The sequence below is a fragment of the Empidonax traillii genome, unplaced genomic scaffold (assembly GCF_003031625.1).
Source record: "Empidonax traillii isolate 1590-97213 ecotype Southwest subspecies unplaced genomic scaffold, ASM303162v1 scaffold761:size885847, whole genome shotgun sequence".
In the NCBI taxonomy this organism is placed as follows: Eukaryota; Metazoa; Chordata; class Aves; order Passeriformes; family Tyrannidae; genus Empidonax; species Empidonax traillii.
In genome coordinates, this window is record NW_020955954.1 from 237,419 (window position 1) to 254,000 (window position 16,582).

General features: G+C 57.1%; 1 protein-coding gene across 2 annotated transcripts; it reads right to left on the minus strand.

Annotated features, from left to right (window-relative positions):
- Positions 1-14,218: 14,218 nt before the first annotated feature.
- On the minus strand, positions 14,219-16,582 carry C2CD4C (C2 calcium dependent domain containing 4C). 2 transcript variants are annotated; one of them, XM_027901097.1, is made up of 2 exons: positions 16,530-16,582; positions 14,219-16,202 (listed from the first exon to the last, which is right to left on the minus strand). In XM_027901097.1, exon 2 carries the CDS (start codon positions 16,181-16,183, stop codon positions 14,918-14,920), a length of 1,266 nt encoding a protein of 421 aa, XP_027756898.1. In that variant the 5' UTR covers positions 16,184-16,202; positions 16,530-16,582; the 3' UTR covers positions 14,219-14,917. The 2 variants fall into 2 exon arrangements, with proteins under 2 accessions (XP_027756898.1, XP_027756897.1); XM_027901096.1 differs by having other exon boundaries at positions 16,526-16,544.

Consider the following 16,582-nt stretch of genomic DNA (forward strand, 5'->3'; position numbering starts at 1 on the left):
GCGCACATCCTGTAGCCCTGCCAGGCTCTGCAGGCAGCACATCATCTGTCCCTGGAGCCAATGGGTGCGTGAGCAAAGGCAGCCCTGCATCAGTGCCCTAAGTCAGAGACATTAGTGCCTGACATTCAGCACTTTGAGATTTTCAAAGGCAATAAAAAAAGACCTGACAGGCATTGGAATATCAGGTGGCTCACCCTCTCCAACTGTTTGTGAGTGATAAGTCATAGTGATAAGTCCTGACAGCAGCAGTTGTACAGTTGTTGCTCCGTGGGTAAAGACAACAAATCATAGAAGGCTGAAGTAGCTTTGACTTAATCTGGGGCTGATTTGCCTGCTAAACTGGGCTGGCTCTATGTCCCACACTCATTTCTCTCCTCCACCTATGCCCTGCCTATTAAGCAATGCTGCTGCTTGGAAAAGCTTTGCAGCCCTGAGACAAACGGAAAACCCTTTTTCACTTGATGCAGCTCGGCCATGGGATGTTTAGCCACAAGAGATTGTAGATATAAACAAGTTTACATGGGTTCAAAAAGGAATATTGATAGGAAAAAAATTGTATCAGTATTGGTAAAGGACTGACCCATGTGTGGGAAGGGAGAGGTTTGTGTCGAGCTGTGTCCTGCCACAGGCGCAGGGTGGGCTCAATGCTGAGGAGGGCACAGAGCTGCTTGGACAAGCTCTGACTATAAGGAAACTCTGGGTTTCCAGTCGGTTGAGGCTGTTGACAGACCTAACAGCTTCAATGCTTAACAAAGCAGCTGTGAATTAGGCTTTAGAGAAGCATCAGTTTTCACCAATGCTAGATGGAGCTCTGCTACTCACAAACACCACACTCCTGTAGGCTTTCAGACAAGTGTTTATACTTTCAAAGGTGTTTGTGTCTCAGGATCCACCGTGGCTGTCAGCTGTCCGACACAGCTTACAGGGGCCTTTTCCAGGTTTGCTGAATTAGTTAGGCCAGGTGATAGAATGAGTGGGGCAAGGTGAGTGTCATGGCTACAGAGTTCCATTCTTGTCCTGCTCTTCTCCCTCTCTTCTTCCACTTCAAGTCATCACAACCTACAAATGTGATTTATTTACAGTCAAAATACTTACTATATCATGGTCTCTGCAGGGCTCACAAAAATGGTCAGAATATCTACATATGTAAATTCAGTGCAGCCATGGGGATGAGTCCAGAGAGTCAGATAATGCCCAGGCTACCATCCTGCGTGCTGGAACACCAGCTGGCATTGCAGGGGCAGGCAGGAAGATGTGTTTTGACAGCAGTTCGAGTAGAGACACCAAGGGTTTGCAGTTTCTCAGCCTTTGCGCTGGCACAGCTGCCACGTAAACCACCCATGGGACGGTGAACCCTTTCAAGATGTCGACGTTCTGAAAAGGCCAGCACTGAGAGCACAGGGGTGTCTTTTCCCTCACACACCCTGCTGAGTGGTAACAGCCAGAGGTCCAGCCGAGGGGACAGCAATGCCACACAAAGCCTCTGCTGCCAAGGGACACACTGGCTGCTCACTGGCATATTGTGCAGTGCCCCCCTCACCTGCTGCTTCCCCACAACCGCTCAGCTCCTGTGGGATCGATCCTGCAGCCTGTGAAACTCCTGCTTTTGAAACATATGCTGAAGGCAAATATTCTTTGCTGGTGTCAATAATTAATAGCAGGTATTTCACGAAGCATGTGTGGAGACCAACCATGTCTGGACTTGGGTCCCTGTGCCCCTGTGCCATGGTGCAGGGTGTTCCCAAGAACCCCTCACTGACCCAGCTGGGGGGGCTCATCCCCCTCCAGCCTTCGGCCTGTCTCCGCCAGCCCTTGGCTGCATACACACGTGTGTACCTGTGCACATGTTCCTGGGTATCCTCACACACTCACCCCTTCAAATACCCCCTCCCCCTGTGCCTGGGGGGCTGCTTGTGTGTCACCCCAAGCTGGTGACACCAGGAGGGAGCTAAATGAGGGAACTCATTAATTCTGGTGCCTGTTGCCTCACAGGATGATAAAACGCTGCATCCTTCTGGAGCAGCGGGCTGCAGCGGCAGGACTGGGAGGGAGCAGTCTGGCCATCCCACACCCCTCCCACTGCCGGCCCCCCACGTCCTGCACCCCTGTGTCCTGACACACAGCTTGCATCCAGACCCCATCTTCTCCTGGCAGATGACCCAGGAGGGGTGGGAAGATTGTAGGATGGATTAAGGCCGCTGAACATGTGGGTTATCAGCTGGGCTTGTGCAGGCAATGTATCCACCACAGTGGCAACCTTGCAGCAGTGGCTCTCTGGGATTTGAAGGGGCGTGCAGGCTGGAACAGCACACAGAGCAGGAATGTTACCCTCCTTTCCAGCCCTGCACACCCAGAGGTGCCTCAGCACGGCTGGCATGTGACTGTGTGCCCGCATGCAAGTGTGTGCCAGTGCATGGGGTGGCATGTTCACAGGGCACCAGCACGTGTTGCTCCAACTGCCTGGACACTGGCAGAGGCTCTGGTGGTGCCTGGCAGCATTCCTAATGAATTCAACAATGCCCTTCACATCAAACAGCCACAGGAGAAGGCATTCTTCAGCCCCATCTTTATTCAATGCGCCGAATATGCCACTCCTGTGCCTCACACTTGCAAACATCTTGTTCACAGCTGCAGCTTCAAAAGGACCAAGGGAGAAGGAGCGGGAGGCTGTGAGGGAGGCAGGGAGTGTGCTGGGGCTGCCTGTGGTCACCATCCCCCATCAGGGAGGAGCTAAGATCTCTGGACACCACCTGGGCTCTGCTCCTCTGGGGTGCCCACAGCCAGCCCCACTGTTGGGACCCGCCTTTCCCCAGCCACCCTGCAGAGCCATGTGAGGTGCCCTGGACAAGGTCTAGGGCTGGCAGCCAAGCAGAGGGGCAGGAGGTGGACAGAGGGCAAGGGAGTTCTGTCCTACTCAGAGCTGCCTCTGCTCCCTCCTCTTCTTCCCTGTTCCACTTTCAGCCCGTGCCATCCATCTTGCAAGGCTGAAACCCAATTACCATCCCAGGGAGGGGGTGGTGCAGCGGCAGAGATGTCCATTAGCCTAAGGGATGAAGATGGAGTGATAGGACCTCTAATGGCCTCTCCAGGAGCCCCGATGGCAGCCTGGCTGCCCCAGCTGCACTGGTTGACATCAGAGCGATTCAGCCCTGGTTTGGTGCAGATTTGGAGCCATGGGCCCTTCCCGCCTTCACTTGTCCCACTGGAAGGAGGATATTTGGCAGTGGAGCCTGCTGAGCTCTGAAGTTTAATTAACCCCATCTCCCCCCTGCACAGCCTTCCCTCCCTCTGCTCAAATGCCACAAATGATCCTATGCAGTTTCTAATCTGCAGAAGGGAAAAAAAATATTCCACATTTCATTGCAGAACATAAAGATATTACAGGGTCATTAAAACAGCATGAATATGGAAATGAAATCCACAGGCATCCATGCAGATAATGGAAGAGAAAAGGGAGCTGCAGGTGAAGCTGAAAGGTGGAAAGGTCACCTCCATCTGGGTACATCATTAACCCCCTGCTCCAGGCAATCTTCAAGGAACAGGGAGGAGGATCTCCAGGGTCTAGGGTGTTCTGGCCTCACCCTGCGAGACCAGCAGCAAGAGGAGGGTGCTGCTGCCTGGGCAGAGGCTGAGCAGCAAGGGTTGACCCTTGCTTCGGGCTCTGGGAATCGGCCTCCGCCTGCAGTTGCAGGAGCCCCCAAAGATGCCTCTAGTCCCTGCCAAGCCTGGTCTGTGGCTTGGGCACCCACAGATCCCAACAGCACAGGGAGGGATGTCAGGATGGTTTAGCTCTTCAGGGCTTCTTCCCACCCCAGGGTGGCTGTGGGGCCACAGCATGGGGCCCTGTGTGTCTGGGGCTCGTTAGCGGGCGGATCCCAACACCTCCTCTCTCCTCTGCTCGGGCTCCCTCCCGCTTCGAAATCTACCAGCTTGGTGCTGACATGAGCTGCTAAGCAGAAAAAATTAATACAGGCCTCACTAATTGGAACTGAGACACCAGGAAAGGGAGACAGAGTTGCATGGTGCCTCTGACACCCTGCAGCTGCAGCTGTGGGGGGGTACAGTGGCTTGTGGTGTTGGAGTCAGTGGCCAGGGTGGCAGAAGCCACGGCCATCTGAACTTTGTGGGCTGTTGGCTATGCCCAGGGTGCTGCCGTGCTGCTGTGCCTCTGTCCTTGCAGCCTTTAGGATGTCCCCAAGGAGCTGCAGCTCCTGGCATTTGGACCCTGTCAACTGCTCCTGCCTGATGGGAGGGCATGGCGAGGAGGACATGGTGCTGGTGGGGCACCTCCTGACCCCTGGGACCCCTGGCACAGCACTGCAGTGCTCTCCTTGCTGGCTGCCAGAGCTCACCTGCTCTCCCAGCAGCAGCTTTTGCTTCCAGGGAGAAAGTGAGGAGAAGAACAGCAGATTAGAGTTATCGCTGCATCTCTACACTGAGCTGAGAGCTAAATGTCAGATCGCATCTGGCACAGCTCCGAAGAGGAGATGAGGAGTCCTGGCGACTCCCTCACTGTGGGGGGCACCTATGGGGGCGCAGGCAGTGAGGCTGGAGGCTGGGCTCAAGCCTTCTCTCAGGAGCAGGTTGGGGAGATGGTCAGCTCAGGGTCCGGCTGGCTCATCTGGCTGGCAAGAATCCCAATTGTAGCCCTAGAAACTTTTATCCTCTGGTTCCCATGGAAACAAGGAATTTTCTTCTCCCCAAAGTTGAGCCATGTGCCTGAGCTCTCTGCCCAAACCAAACCCCTACACCAGAGCCCCACGGGATGACTGTTTGGTGGGAGCTGCTGGTCCAGCTGGCGTGGTGCCTTTGCCTTTGCCTGTGGAGCAAGAGCCCAGCTGTAGAACTGGCGGCAGCACAGACCCCCTGCACATTGCAGTGCCAGATGAGGTTGGCCTAATGGGTGGAGAGGGGCCAAGGAGGAGGATCATCGCCTGCTCAGCATACCCTGTCATCCTCCACACCTCAGTGAGGGAAAATGAGTAGGTTGCAGGGAAAATAACCCCACAGAGTGACCAGAGGGACCGTGCTCCAGCCTCAGCGGTTGTGTAGCATGAGCCCCTGTGACTGATGGCCACACAGCAGGAGCCAGCTCCACTTTTGACTCCAGTTGGGAATGACACTTGGGGAGTGATTTGAGACCGTTCATCAGCAATCAGAAGGTTTCAGTGCTCTGTTCACCTCCAGCAGGAAGATGATGGCCCGACACCTGCTCTGATGAAAGGAAAAGCTTTCCCCATCCATCAGCCCTCAGAAGTGCCACAGCAGCAGCTGTCAGGGCCATGTCCCCCTTGCAGGTGTGGGGCCACTTGCCCTGCAGCCAGTGGTCTCTGTCAGCAGAAGCCAGGGTCTGCCCTGACCTCTCGTGGGCTGCCAGGAGCAGGCACTGAGCACCAGCCCTGTGGCCGCTGAAATCCTGGGGGCTGAGCTCCAGAAGCTTTTCCATAGGATAAGTGTGGAGGAGTCAGGTTTAGACAACAATGACTAAAACTAAGCTTTAGCAAAAATTAACTCCAAAGAGGGGAATGTTCCAGGCGCTGCCATTCGCTGTCAGTAAAAATAAATCTGCAGGTTAAACACAGCCTTCTGCTCCTTGGTGCTCATGTGCTAGATCTGAGAGCTTCCTTCTGCTGAAATGTTTAAAAGTATAAAATCACTGATGTCCGGTTCTGCCCTGCCCTGTTGAGCATCATCCTTGGAGCTGGGATGGGGTCCCCAGGGCCCCTCGGTACTAAGGGCTGCATCAGGGCCAGGATTACCTCATTAGTGCTGAGCCCAGGGTCCAGTGAGCAGTCATTCCACATCCAGAAGTTGCAGGGAGCTGGAAGCATCAGGTGGTGTTTGAGGATCACTGGACACCTGGCAGGGCCTGTCCCTGTAGCACCAGCACTGGTGTGCCTCTCAGCCACACAGCTTTTCTCCCAGGGCCAGCTCCTTCCTCTGCCCGCCGCTTGCGCCCGGGTTTTAATTAGTGCTCCTCTGTATATTCAGCAAGCAGGAGCCTGGAATGGAAATGTACAGGTGTCCCCTTGATCCAGTTTCCATGGTTGCCACATCGAGGTGGGGGCTACAGCATTTTTTTATATTTAATAATTTTATTACAGTAGTTTCAATCCATTGGCAAAGAAGAGAAGGGGGAGAGTATGGGGGAATAAAAAACGCTGGATGAAAAGGCCATGTTCCTGTGGCTGGGCTTATTTGCTGTAATTCTTTTTCTCTTATTAGCAAGCGCTGTTTTCCAAGATGCTCAAAGTCCAAGAGCTCGCTAACGAGATCCCGTCTCTCGCTGGCGCGGGGGGGAACAGTCCAGGCAGCCATGCTGGAGCCACACAAATGCCCGTGGGGCCACGCCAGAGGCTGAGGGAGAGGAGGAGGATGTCACCACTGGATTATTTAGCTCTGACCCTGCCTGTGCAAGATCCTCTCTGTTTACCCGGGGAGGGGTTTGAGGGTGGGGGTGCAACTTTTGTGCAATGGGCGTTAAAAATAACGCAGAAACGGCATGGGCCCAGGAAAAATATTCTCTCCTTGTGTTGCACTGTGAGGCTCGGCTTGCCAAGTGCGTGGAAGAAATCCCCTCTCCTCGTCGCGCTGGCAACGTCCCGCACTGTGGCAGGCAAACACACACGCCGAGCCACGGACCTATTAGTCACCAGTAAATGTTCTTTTCTCTCCTGTTTTGTTTCCCTTAAGCTTGATGTTTTCCTCTCCTGCTGCCCCAGCCTCATCAGGCTGCAATTAAAGCCAGGAATCAAAGCTGCATGGTGAAATTAAAACGCAGGACATGGGATGCCCCAGGGAAACAGGCAGCTGGGCTCTGCTCGTGCGCCTGCATGGTCTTATTCCCTGCCCCAGAGAGCAGTGTCAGTGCAAGGAGGCAGGACAGGCACAGGCTGAGCCCAGCCAAGCTCTGCTATAAAGGTCTTCCTGTTGTTCGTGGTGTCGCCAGATCCGGCACCTGGAGGATAGGCTGAGATGGGCATCCACTTTTGAAAGAAGATGAATTTTCCAGGCTGTGAGGATCATTAAACGTACAGAGCAGCTCTGAGGGGTGGAAGAGACCAGCTTCGCTCACAGTGCCTCTACACTGAGATTAAATCTCCCTTCTGCCTTGGGAGGGCTGTGCCTGTCCCTGCACAGGACCCTCCAGCCCCCAGGGTCAGGGGCACATGCTAATGGCTGCTCAGTGCACCCTTTCCCACAGTTTTCCCTTGGGACAGTCCTGAGGACATGACTCCCATGCCCAGAACCCGGAGCCACCATGCTGGGTCATGTCCCTGTGCCAGAACTTAGGGGACAGTTTGGCCATTGGTGTTCTGCTCCTGGCCAGGCAAGTGTGGTGCTTGGGGCCACATCCAGCTCTGGTGCAGGCAGACACCAGCCAAGGCCACAGGACACGGGTTAGGGCCACTGCCTGGGCAGGCACATTGTTGGTGCCCGGTGAGGTGTGACAGCACAGTGCCCAGACACAGCATGGCAGGGCTGGGCGCTGCCGTGGAAGGGTCACACCATCAGTGGGCTGAACACCTTGGCAGACAGGACCTGCCAGCCCCACCAGCACCCAAGCTACTGGCACAGCAGCTGCAGCCAGCCATGCTCCAGACCAGCACTGGAGCTGGGGCCCATGTGGGAAGTAGTGGGGGGCAGGAGCTGCCCACAGAACCGGGCTGAGCCCACCAGAGGACAAGGACCCCCTGCACTCATCTGCCTCAGGGGTGCCAGAGTTTCTGGCACCCCCCACAGCCCATGTTCCCACTGCTGGAGCTGGGCCGGACAGCCACCCCACACAGAGGCAGCCCCAGCTTTGGAAATAGATAGTAACAAGTGAGCGCAGGCAGCAGAAGTAGCAAAGCATATGGTAGGTGTTGGAGTTTATTCCTGTCAGTGAGTGTCAGCAGCGACAGACGGCTGGGGGTGGCAAAGTGAGAGATTTTGGTAGGCACCTGTGCAACACCACCCCACGGATGCTACAGCTGCAGAGAGAGTGGGGACCCCGCCACCCCCCGCCGTGTGCCATCAGCAGGGCACCTGCACGCACAAGGCCCAGGGCCGCAATGCTTTCTTGGTGCTGGCAGGTGCAGCTGGGGGCCGTCTGAGCCACCTGTCCAGGGACAACTGGCATGAGCGGTGACCAAGGCTGAGGCACTCCCAGCTCCCCACACTGGGCAAAACCTGGGGGCTTTTACTGAATTGACCTGGGCACTAGACCTGCTCCCCCCACCCGACGCCTCTGCCAGGAGATGAAGTGGGCAGGCAGCCAGTGCGGTGGGAGGGAACAGATTGTCCGCCAAAAAGCGCGTCAACTCCCAAGCGGCAGCTCAGAGTAGGATCTCTTGCGGGTTTATACCCCATTTTCCTGAGCCTGCTGGGGGGGTTTGAGGCTGCTCAAGGACTCTTTGCCAGCACCCTCTTCAGGTTCCTTGACTCCTCTGACAGCACCGTGGTGTTTGGGGGCTGGGAGAGGTGAGCTTCCCCCCCAGCAGAGGCTGGCAGCAGGACTGTACTGCCTGTGAAGCTCCCAACAGCTGCTGGTGCTCAGTGGCTTGGGCATCGGCCATGGCCTCAGTTCCCTTGAGCATCCCACCCTGCCTGGACTGGGCAAGGGATGGCCCTAGAAAGGGCTGGAGCCTGCACGTGTCCTCCCCAAAACACTCGCCAAGCAGCAGCTCACCTGCAGCTCCTGCCCTGGCTAATTGCAGTGTTCTTCTCACTTCACACCAATGCACTTGATAAGATTAGTGATTACAGAAACCTCATATGACAATTGGACTGAGTTGTGAGCTGTGTGAGGGAAATTGGACAGAGCTGCAAATGGGAATTAATTATAGCCTGGCAGTGAGAGATTGGAGGGTTTGAATCTATATTTTTATGCATTTCTCAGTGCAGCCTCTGACTCTGTCAAGGGTGTGAAGGGTGCTGAGGGCTTCACCACAGTGAAGATGCGCTCACTGCTGTCTGGGCCGTTTCAGGGCTTGGACAGGGGATGTCACAGGATGGGACCTGGACTAGGATCCCAGTGCTGCCCTGGCACATGTGAGCGTGGCTGCAGTATTGCCCAAGCTCCCCGCCCTCCCTGCTCTCTGCCTGGCAGCTGCTGTTATCTTCATTGCCATGGCAATGCCAGCCCAGCTCCCATGCTGTGTCCATGTGTGCCTCTGCTGGCAGGCTGGCCACGAAGGCAGATGTGGTCCCATGCTGGGCTGGAGCCCTGCTCCCACCACAGCCCACCAAGTCGAATGGCCCCGATACAGAGAGGATGTTAGGACAGACCCAAAGGGCTGTGGGGATGGAGATGGAGACATGTCCTCTCACCTGGGGCTTTGGAGTCTGGGTGGGAAGCAAGGAGAGAAGAAGAGCTCTGCACCCAGAGCATCTCCCAGCCCTGCTCCATGCCAGGTCCAGCTGGGTGCCCTCCACTGCAGCAGGATCCCTGTGCAGCACAGCCACGGTGGGCTCCCCCCCGCCCCCGGCACTGGCCATGGCCCCAAATGCTGTATTGATTGGTGCCCAGCTGCACTGATATTAAAGTGTTTGCCAGCTGCTGCTGGCATTTAACAAATCCTCCTGTCTACTTGTTTATGCCATTTTTTTCCTTCCCACCTGGGTCTACTTGATGCTTTGGGAACTGTGCAAACATTTTTAAGGCGGCATTTCAAACTCCAGCAGGCAGCTAGTGAGGAGCAGGTCATTGGAAAGTGAGAGAAGAGGGAGAGGAGAGGCAGAAGAGATCCCTCACCCTGCAAAGCAGCCTTCGCCCTCACCCTCATCTATCCTTGCAACCACATGCTTATTGCACTCCCCTGGCACAGTTCCACATGCTCTGTATGCGCACCCCGGCTGAAGGCCTGAGCCAGGGCTGGCTCCAGGGGCTTGAATTAATGGGGAGGGTGTGTCCGAAGCGATGCTTTCTGTCCGCTTGCTGCTTTCTCTTGCCTATAGAGGCAAGATCTGGGCCCAGGTCCTGATTGGATTGCTAGCCTCAAACTGGGAGAGCAAAGTGCAAATGGAAAAGCAGAACATAGGGAGCTGTGTGCACTGGGGCTGACTGTGCCTGCCCTGGGTACACCCTGGCGGCTGCTGCCATGGCACAGGCTTTCAGCAAAGCACCAAGTGCCTTCGGGCTGACAAGGAGCTGCAGGTCATCTCTGCTCCCGGCAGACCCCTGGGACTCCAGCCCGGGGGGTTTCCATGTCCCCTGGAGGAGCACAGACTGCAGGGTGCCAGGATACAGGGGCCCAGGGAGACCACAGAGGGTTTGCTCTCCACTGATGTGACTGTCTCTCGCCTGATGTAACTGTAAGAGATTGTGGCATTCAATTAAGTTCTGTTTTCCTCCCAGTAACAGTGGGAGTCTCTCCTCTCCGCTTTAAAGCAGACAGGCTGCCATGGAAGACAAATGCTTGCAATAAAGCGCTGAAGCGCGGTGCGGGGGGAGGCCGATGCTTCCTGCAGCCGGCGTTGCCCGGGGCGCGCCCGCCACTTCCCTGCGCCCGCCCGGAGCCTCTGCACACCCGGTCCCGCACAAGCGCGTTCCACTGGCCCGGCCTAGGTGCCCAGAGCCAGGTGGCGAAGTCGCCGCGGGCACCCGGTTTGCTCCGGCGCAGGACCCTCATCACCATCTCCTTCTCCTCGTGGAGCCCCCGCGCCCCGCGTGGGTTCCCCGCCTCCGCCGGCCGAACGTTGCCAGGCAACGGGAAGATGCTTTTCTGACCGAAACGGTAAATCGGCAGCCGGGTCGTGGATGGGGGGAGGGAAATGGCTCTCCTGGGGCTGCCCGGAGGAGCACTCGAGACTCCTCCCCGCCCAACGCATCCAAAAATCTGCAGAGGAGAAGCAGCTGTTCCAGCCACTGCCAAGGACCCCCGAGCATCGGCCAAAGACAGCACTTGGCCCCAGGACCCCCTACCTGGCCAGGGGACAAAGCAGGGACAGGGTGTCCCCCAGCAGGGTCAGCCCTGCTGGCCTCCTTACAGTAGAACGGTCCCTGGGAGCCTTGGCCCTGCCTTACACCGCAGATGAGACTGAGCCTCTAATCTGCCCTCTCCCTCCCTCGCTAGCCATCATGCTATGGCTAAATGAGCTCCAGGCAATTTTCTCAGAAGTTGACTCCTCTGCACTGTGGGAACACAGCACTAAAAATAGCCAAAGCCTGTGTGTGCCTCTCACCCAGGTGAGCCTCACTCCGGAGATAAAGGAAAAGGGGGCGGCGGCTGCCACTGGCTTCTCCACATCCGACCATCTCCCTCCTCTCCCCTGCTCTGCCTCAATTTCCTGCACGGATTAGGCCACCCAAACATGTGCTGCAGCTGTGACAGCCTGGGGACCTCTGGCCAGAGGAATCCGGGGGCTCAGATATCCCCTGGTGTTAGCAATGACAGACAGAGCTGTCCTTGGGCCCAGGCTCTCACCTGGCAGCCTCCAATGGCTGTGCTTTACCTGGGCATCCCCTGACCCGAGGGGCTGTGTTGTGGAATGTGGACATATTCCTGCTCCCCCCCCCCCCCCCCCCCCCCCCCCCCCCCCCCCCCCCCCCCCCCCCCCCCGCCTACAGCTCAGAGGCTCCTCTCAGCATGACCCAACCCTCCCAAGTCCAGTGAAGCAGCCACATTTCCTTCCCACAGGGACTCAATTACAAATTCAGAGTTAAATCTTCTCCCACAAGACACCCCTCTCCACCCCTCTGGCTGCTTCCATCACTTTGAATGTTGAACACTTTCCAGGGATTTTTGCGTGCTCAGGCTGACCCCATCCACTCTCATTCAGACTAGCTCAATACGCCTCATTTCGTCACTAACTGCTGCAGCTTTGCACCTCTAGAAAAAGCACTACTCAAAATATTGGCACCTGCCAAGCTGCTTTTTCCACCTCTGTGGGGGCCAGAGGAGAGAGAGCAGATCTGTTCCCACCCAGCCTCTATAGCTACCAAAAATGTCAAATGATCAGAATAGTAGAAATTAGAAAAATGGCATTTAGGTAACAGACAAACATTCCTATTTTCTTCAGTGGCATCTGGCTAAAAGCAGATTTGGAAGTGACAAATTTCTCTCCTTTGGGGGAGAAAAGAGAGTAACCTGAATGCTGATAGCTGGGCCGGGGGTGCCCTGGGAGTGGTTCATTGTGACAGCTGTCACTCAGGGCTGACCTGTCCCGCAGCACTGCAGACAGGGCTCAGCGCGGCAGACATCGCAGGGTTGTATTTCATGCCCAAACGCTGCCAGGCAAGAGTTGCTGGCTTTGAGGGGAAAAGGCTGGGAAGCTCAGAGAGTAGCAGGAACTGCTGCTGCACTGCCACAGTCTCAGAGTTTGGCTGTGTGCCAAAGAGCCCTCTGAGGGTCTCCTGGAGCTCAAAGTCCCCCACGAGGGCAGAGCTCCAGCCCACACTGCTGACAGCGAGCAAAAACCATCATCATCTTCTTCATCAGGAGCAGTGCCGAGAAATGCTGCAGGGACCAGGCTGGGGAAGCAGGTGTGGAGGAGTAAGGATACCCACAGTGTGTGGGCTCGTGGGCTCTTCCTCACCAGAGCCCCAAGGGGACTGCCCTGGCTCAGGACAGTCCTGAGTCTGCCTCCCAAGCAGGAACAGCACCCTTCCCCATGTATCTACTTCTCCCCAGGAGATTCACTCCCACCTCACTCCATGACTGGTCAGCAGCACCAGGGAAGAGCTTCAAAAGCACCTTGTGCCTTTGTAAGGCTGTTTGGAAAGGGGAGCTGCACCCAGAAGAGCAGTGCTACCCCGTGTCTGGACATTGCTGAGGTCCCAGCTCTACTCCCCTCCTCCACCATACCAGGGTGGGAGTCCGCAGGGATGATAACGGGGAATACCTTGGGAAAAGCACAAGTCAGGGCCACACCTATATCTGCTTTAGAAATGACTTTATTGCACTAAAAAGAGGAAATTATCTGTAAAGAAACATTCCATTCAGGTATTAATATATTTTTCACTCCAAAAATGCATCATTAAATTCAGACACAAAATTATCAAAGCAGGAACAATAGAAAATAGCTCCAGCAGAGGAGAGACCCATCCAGGGAACAGCCCTGGTGAAACAAGAGCAAGGCCTAAAAGATTTCTGGGGAGTTCTTTTATCAGATTTTTCAGATTCACTGGCTCCCATACTGCCAGCCCAGCACAGAGCAGGGCTCACAGCAACACATCCCAGGGCTCATTGCATGGCCACACACCTGACTCCGGAGAGACAGCCTTGGCATAAGATGGGGTGGGGCAGGACAACAGCCCCCAGATCCTTGAGTGTCCTTCCAGGGCCAGCCCCAACCCAAGGAGCATCCCAGGGCTCTGCTCTCAGCATCCCCCTTCCCCAAACCCAAAGGTACACAACTCTTCTGTGGGGGATGTGTCACCCCTTAAACCTCTCAGAGCACCAGAATTTTTGCCCAGTTCTCACTCCCCCTCCCCTCTCAGCCTGCTGGGTCCACCCTCCCCAGCAGCACCCAGGTCCCCCCAACCCCTCACAGGCACAGCACCCCATGAAGCACAAGCTACTGGTGGGGTGTGCAGGGGGCTGTCAGGCAGCAGCCAGCTGGGCAGGATTCCCTTCCTGCCCCAGATCACCTCAGGGGCAGGATGTTCACCCTGCACCCAGGGATGTGGCCTATCTCCCTGTCCCACCTTCCTCAGAGTCCCCATCTACCCCCAGGATGAGCCTGGGTACCTGGGGGTCAAGGATCATCTTGAGGAGTGTTGGGAAGGCTCAGGTGAGAAACTCCCTGTGAAGAAAGGACATGTCTGCTCCTTATGTCCTGCATGGTTTGTTTTCAGCCACAAACTCAACAAACAGCCACAATCACCCAAAATCCCAAATTCCCCTGACATGCAAACACAGCACGATCAGAACCATGCCTCGCATACCTGAAACGTATTTACAGACAAAAGTAAAACACTGCAAAAGATCAGCCTCAGATATAAATAGCCAACACTGAGATCTGCCATCTGCTGCAAAGGACAAGGAAGGAACATCGACTGCCCAAACAAAGGTTAACACAGAGGGACACGTGTGTGCATGTGTGTCCATGCATGTTGCAACAGGTGGGGACGGGAGCGCTGTGAATCCTGCTCCCTGCACAGAAACATGCAGAGCCCGACACAATGGGTGACACCACACCAAACAACAACACGGCGGATTTTATCTACCCACAAAAATGCCCCAGCTGGCATCCTCCCCGCTCCCACTGTCTCAGGCTAGTTATCCAGGTGGTGGACAATGCTGGAATGGGCAGTGAGGGTGGCCCAGGAGGATGCAGGTGTCAGACCAAGCTGACTTGTGCATCTCTGCAGTCCTGCAGGGCTAGGAAGATTCCAGGAAAGGCTCAAAAGCCACAAACCTGACTTTTCCCCCAGGGTGACCGCCTTGGGCCCATTCTCAGGTCACCTCTGCAGTATTTTCTTTTCAGATTCCAAGACTAGAAACTTGTCTTTTAAATTAAAGCTGAGATCGATGCTGTCACCTGACTCCAGGAGCTGGAGCTCTGGGAGGTGGCAATAAGTGTGCTACAGAGATCTACCCAAGTCCAGCTTACATGGCAGCCAGGTGGAGACCACAGGCACAGGGAGAAAGGAGGCCACCAGGTGTTTCCATTGTTCCTGGTGGGGACTGGACTAGAGGCTCCCCACTTCCTGCTGGGCTCCAGGACATGCAGCCCCAGGCAGGAGCAGGGAGGGAGCTGGGGTAGAGGCTGTGGCTGCCAACCCTGCCTGCCCTTTCACAGGAGGGCTGGTGCTGGCAGAGCCCCACAGCAGCATTGATTCTGGGGATCCCCGTGCTCTACCACAGCCCTGTCCCTCCTCAGGGGGCCCTTCCAAACCCTCCTCTAGCAGAGTTGGGGGACAGAGAAAACCTACCCCCCTCACCCCAGCCGCACAGGTGGATGGGCTCCCTCCAGGGCTGGCAGCAGGCACCTACAGGCAGGACAGGAGGGCGGTGAGAGGCAGCTCCTTCTCCCCCAGCAGCGTGTCCCGCTTAAGGCTGCTGCCCTTGTTGACCACCTTGAGCTTCAGGGACATCTTCCTGGCATGGCCAGGGCCCAGCCCATCGAAGAAGAAGTCCTCGTTGAAGATGGGGTTGCGGCTGTTCTTGACAATGGTGCTGCGCTGCTTCTGCAGCTTCCCAGGGTTGAGGCACAGGGAGACGCAGCAGTTGATGCTGCGCAGGTCGATGAGGGCATCGTAGAGGTCCTCGGCAGAGACAAGGCGCACGCGCAGCCGGGCATTGGAGGGGTCATACTCAGCAGCCAGGCGCAGGCTCCCACCCTGGCTCAGCCGCAGGCTGTGCTCCCGGTCACGGCCCGGTGGCACGTCCAGGGGAAGCAGGGCTGTGGGTGGCTGCGCCCCAGCCGGGGCACTCCTGGCACGACGCTGAGCACTGGGGCTGGTGTCGGCCGAGCTGTCGTCGGTGGACAGTGAGCTGTTGCGGGCCACCGAGTGCTTCAGCTTGATGACCTTGGACTGGCTCTCCTGGCTGAAAAGCTTCAGCAGGGAGACAGAGCGGGAGAGCAGTGGGGAGCCAAAGGGCGAGGATTCGGCTGAGGAGCACGTGTCGCTCTCACCGCCGCTGAAGTAGCGGCCAGGGTGCATGAGGGCTGCGCCCAGGTCAGCAGGTGCCCGGGGGCTGCTCTCGCCGTTGAGCTTGGCTCTGCGCTGGGCACTGGGCGAAGTGACGGGCGAGGGGCAGAGGCTGCTGTGCTCGCTGTGGAAGAGTGACTCTTTGCGCCTCGTGTGGGGGCTCTCCATCAGCGTGGCAAAGCCATAGGAGGTCTGTGCCTTGGGCACATAGGGCAGAGACATGGCCGTCTGTGCCTGCGGGTCTACGTTTGTGCCGCAGCTCCCCTCGGCCGTCCAGTCCTCGGCGGTCTCTATCTGGATGATGTGCCGGCCGGCGGCCCGGGACCGGGACCGGGACCGGCTGGACGGGCGAGGACTGCGCGGGGGCTTGCGCCCGGCCAGGTCCTGCTCTGAGACTGAAGGGCCCAGGGCAGCCGCTGCGGGGAGTTCGGAGCCCTCGGCCTCAGCGGGCGCCGCGCTCAGCTTGGGCGGGATGAAGAAGTCGGGGATCTTGTCGGGGGTGAGGACGTTGCTGTAGCGGGACCCCCGCGGGGATTCCTCTGGCCCCGCTCCCCGAGATCCACCATTCTCCGCCACCCCCCGCAGCCGCTCCAGGAGCCACATCTTGCTGCCGGGTGTGGGGCTGCAAGAGACTCGAGGGGCAACGCTGTCACCGGGGGCCGGGTACCGGCAGGGGTAGGATGGAGCCGGCAGTCCCGGCAGCGAGCAGCGGTGGCGAGAGACCTGGACCCGGCAGCCCGGGGGGACGGGACAAGGACGGGAAGTAACTGACCTCGTCGAGGAACAGGGAAACCCGCCAACCCGGGAAGGAGTGGGAAGAAACCGGCCGCTCAGAGCAGGGGTCAGAGACCCGGGGAACGGGGACCCGGCGGCGCCGAACGATCCGATAGGACGGGGCAGACGCGAAGCGACGCGACGCCTGGACGGACCGACCGACTGACCGACCGACCGACGGGCGCCGTCGCGAGCGAGACGTTGCCGCGAACCGCCGCACCTGGAGCG

Coding starts and splice junctions, on each gene's coding strand:
- C2CD4C (XM_027901097.1), bottom strand. CDS start 16,183: ATGTGGCTCCTGGAGCGGCTGCGGGGGGTGGCGGAGAATGGTGGATCT.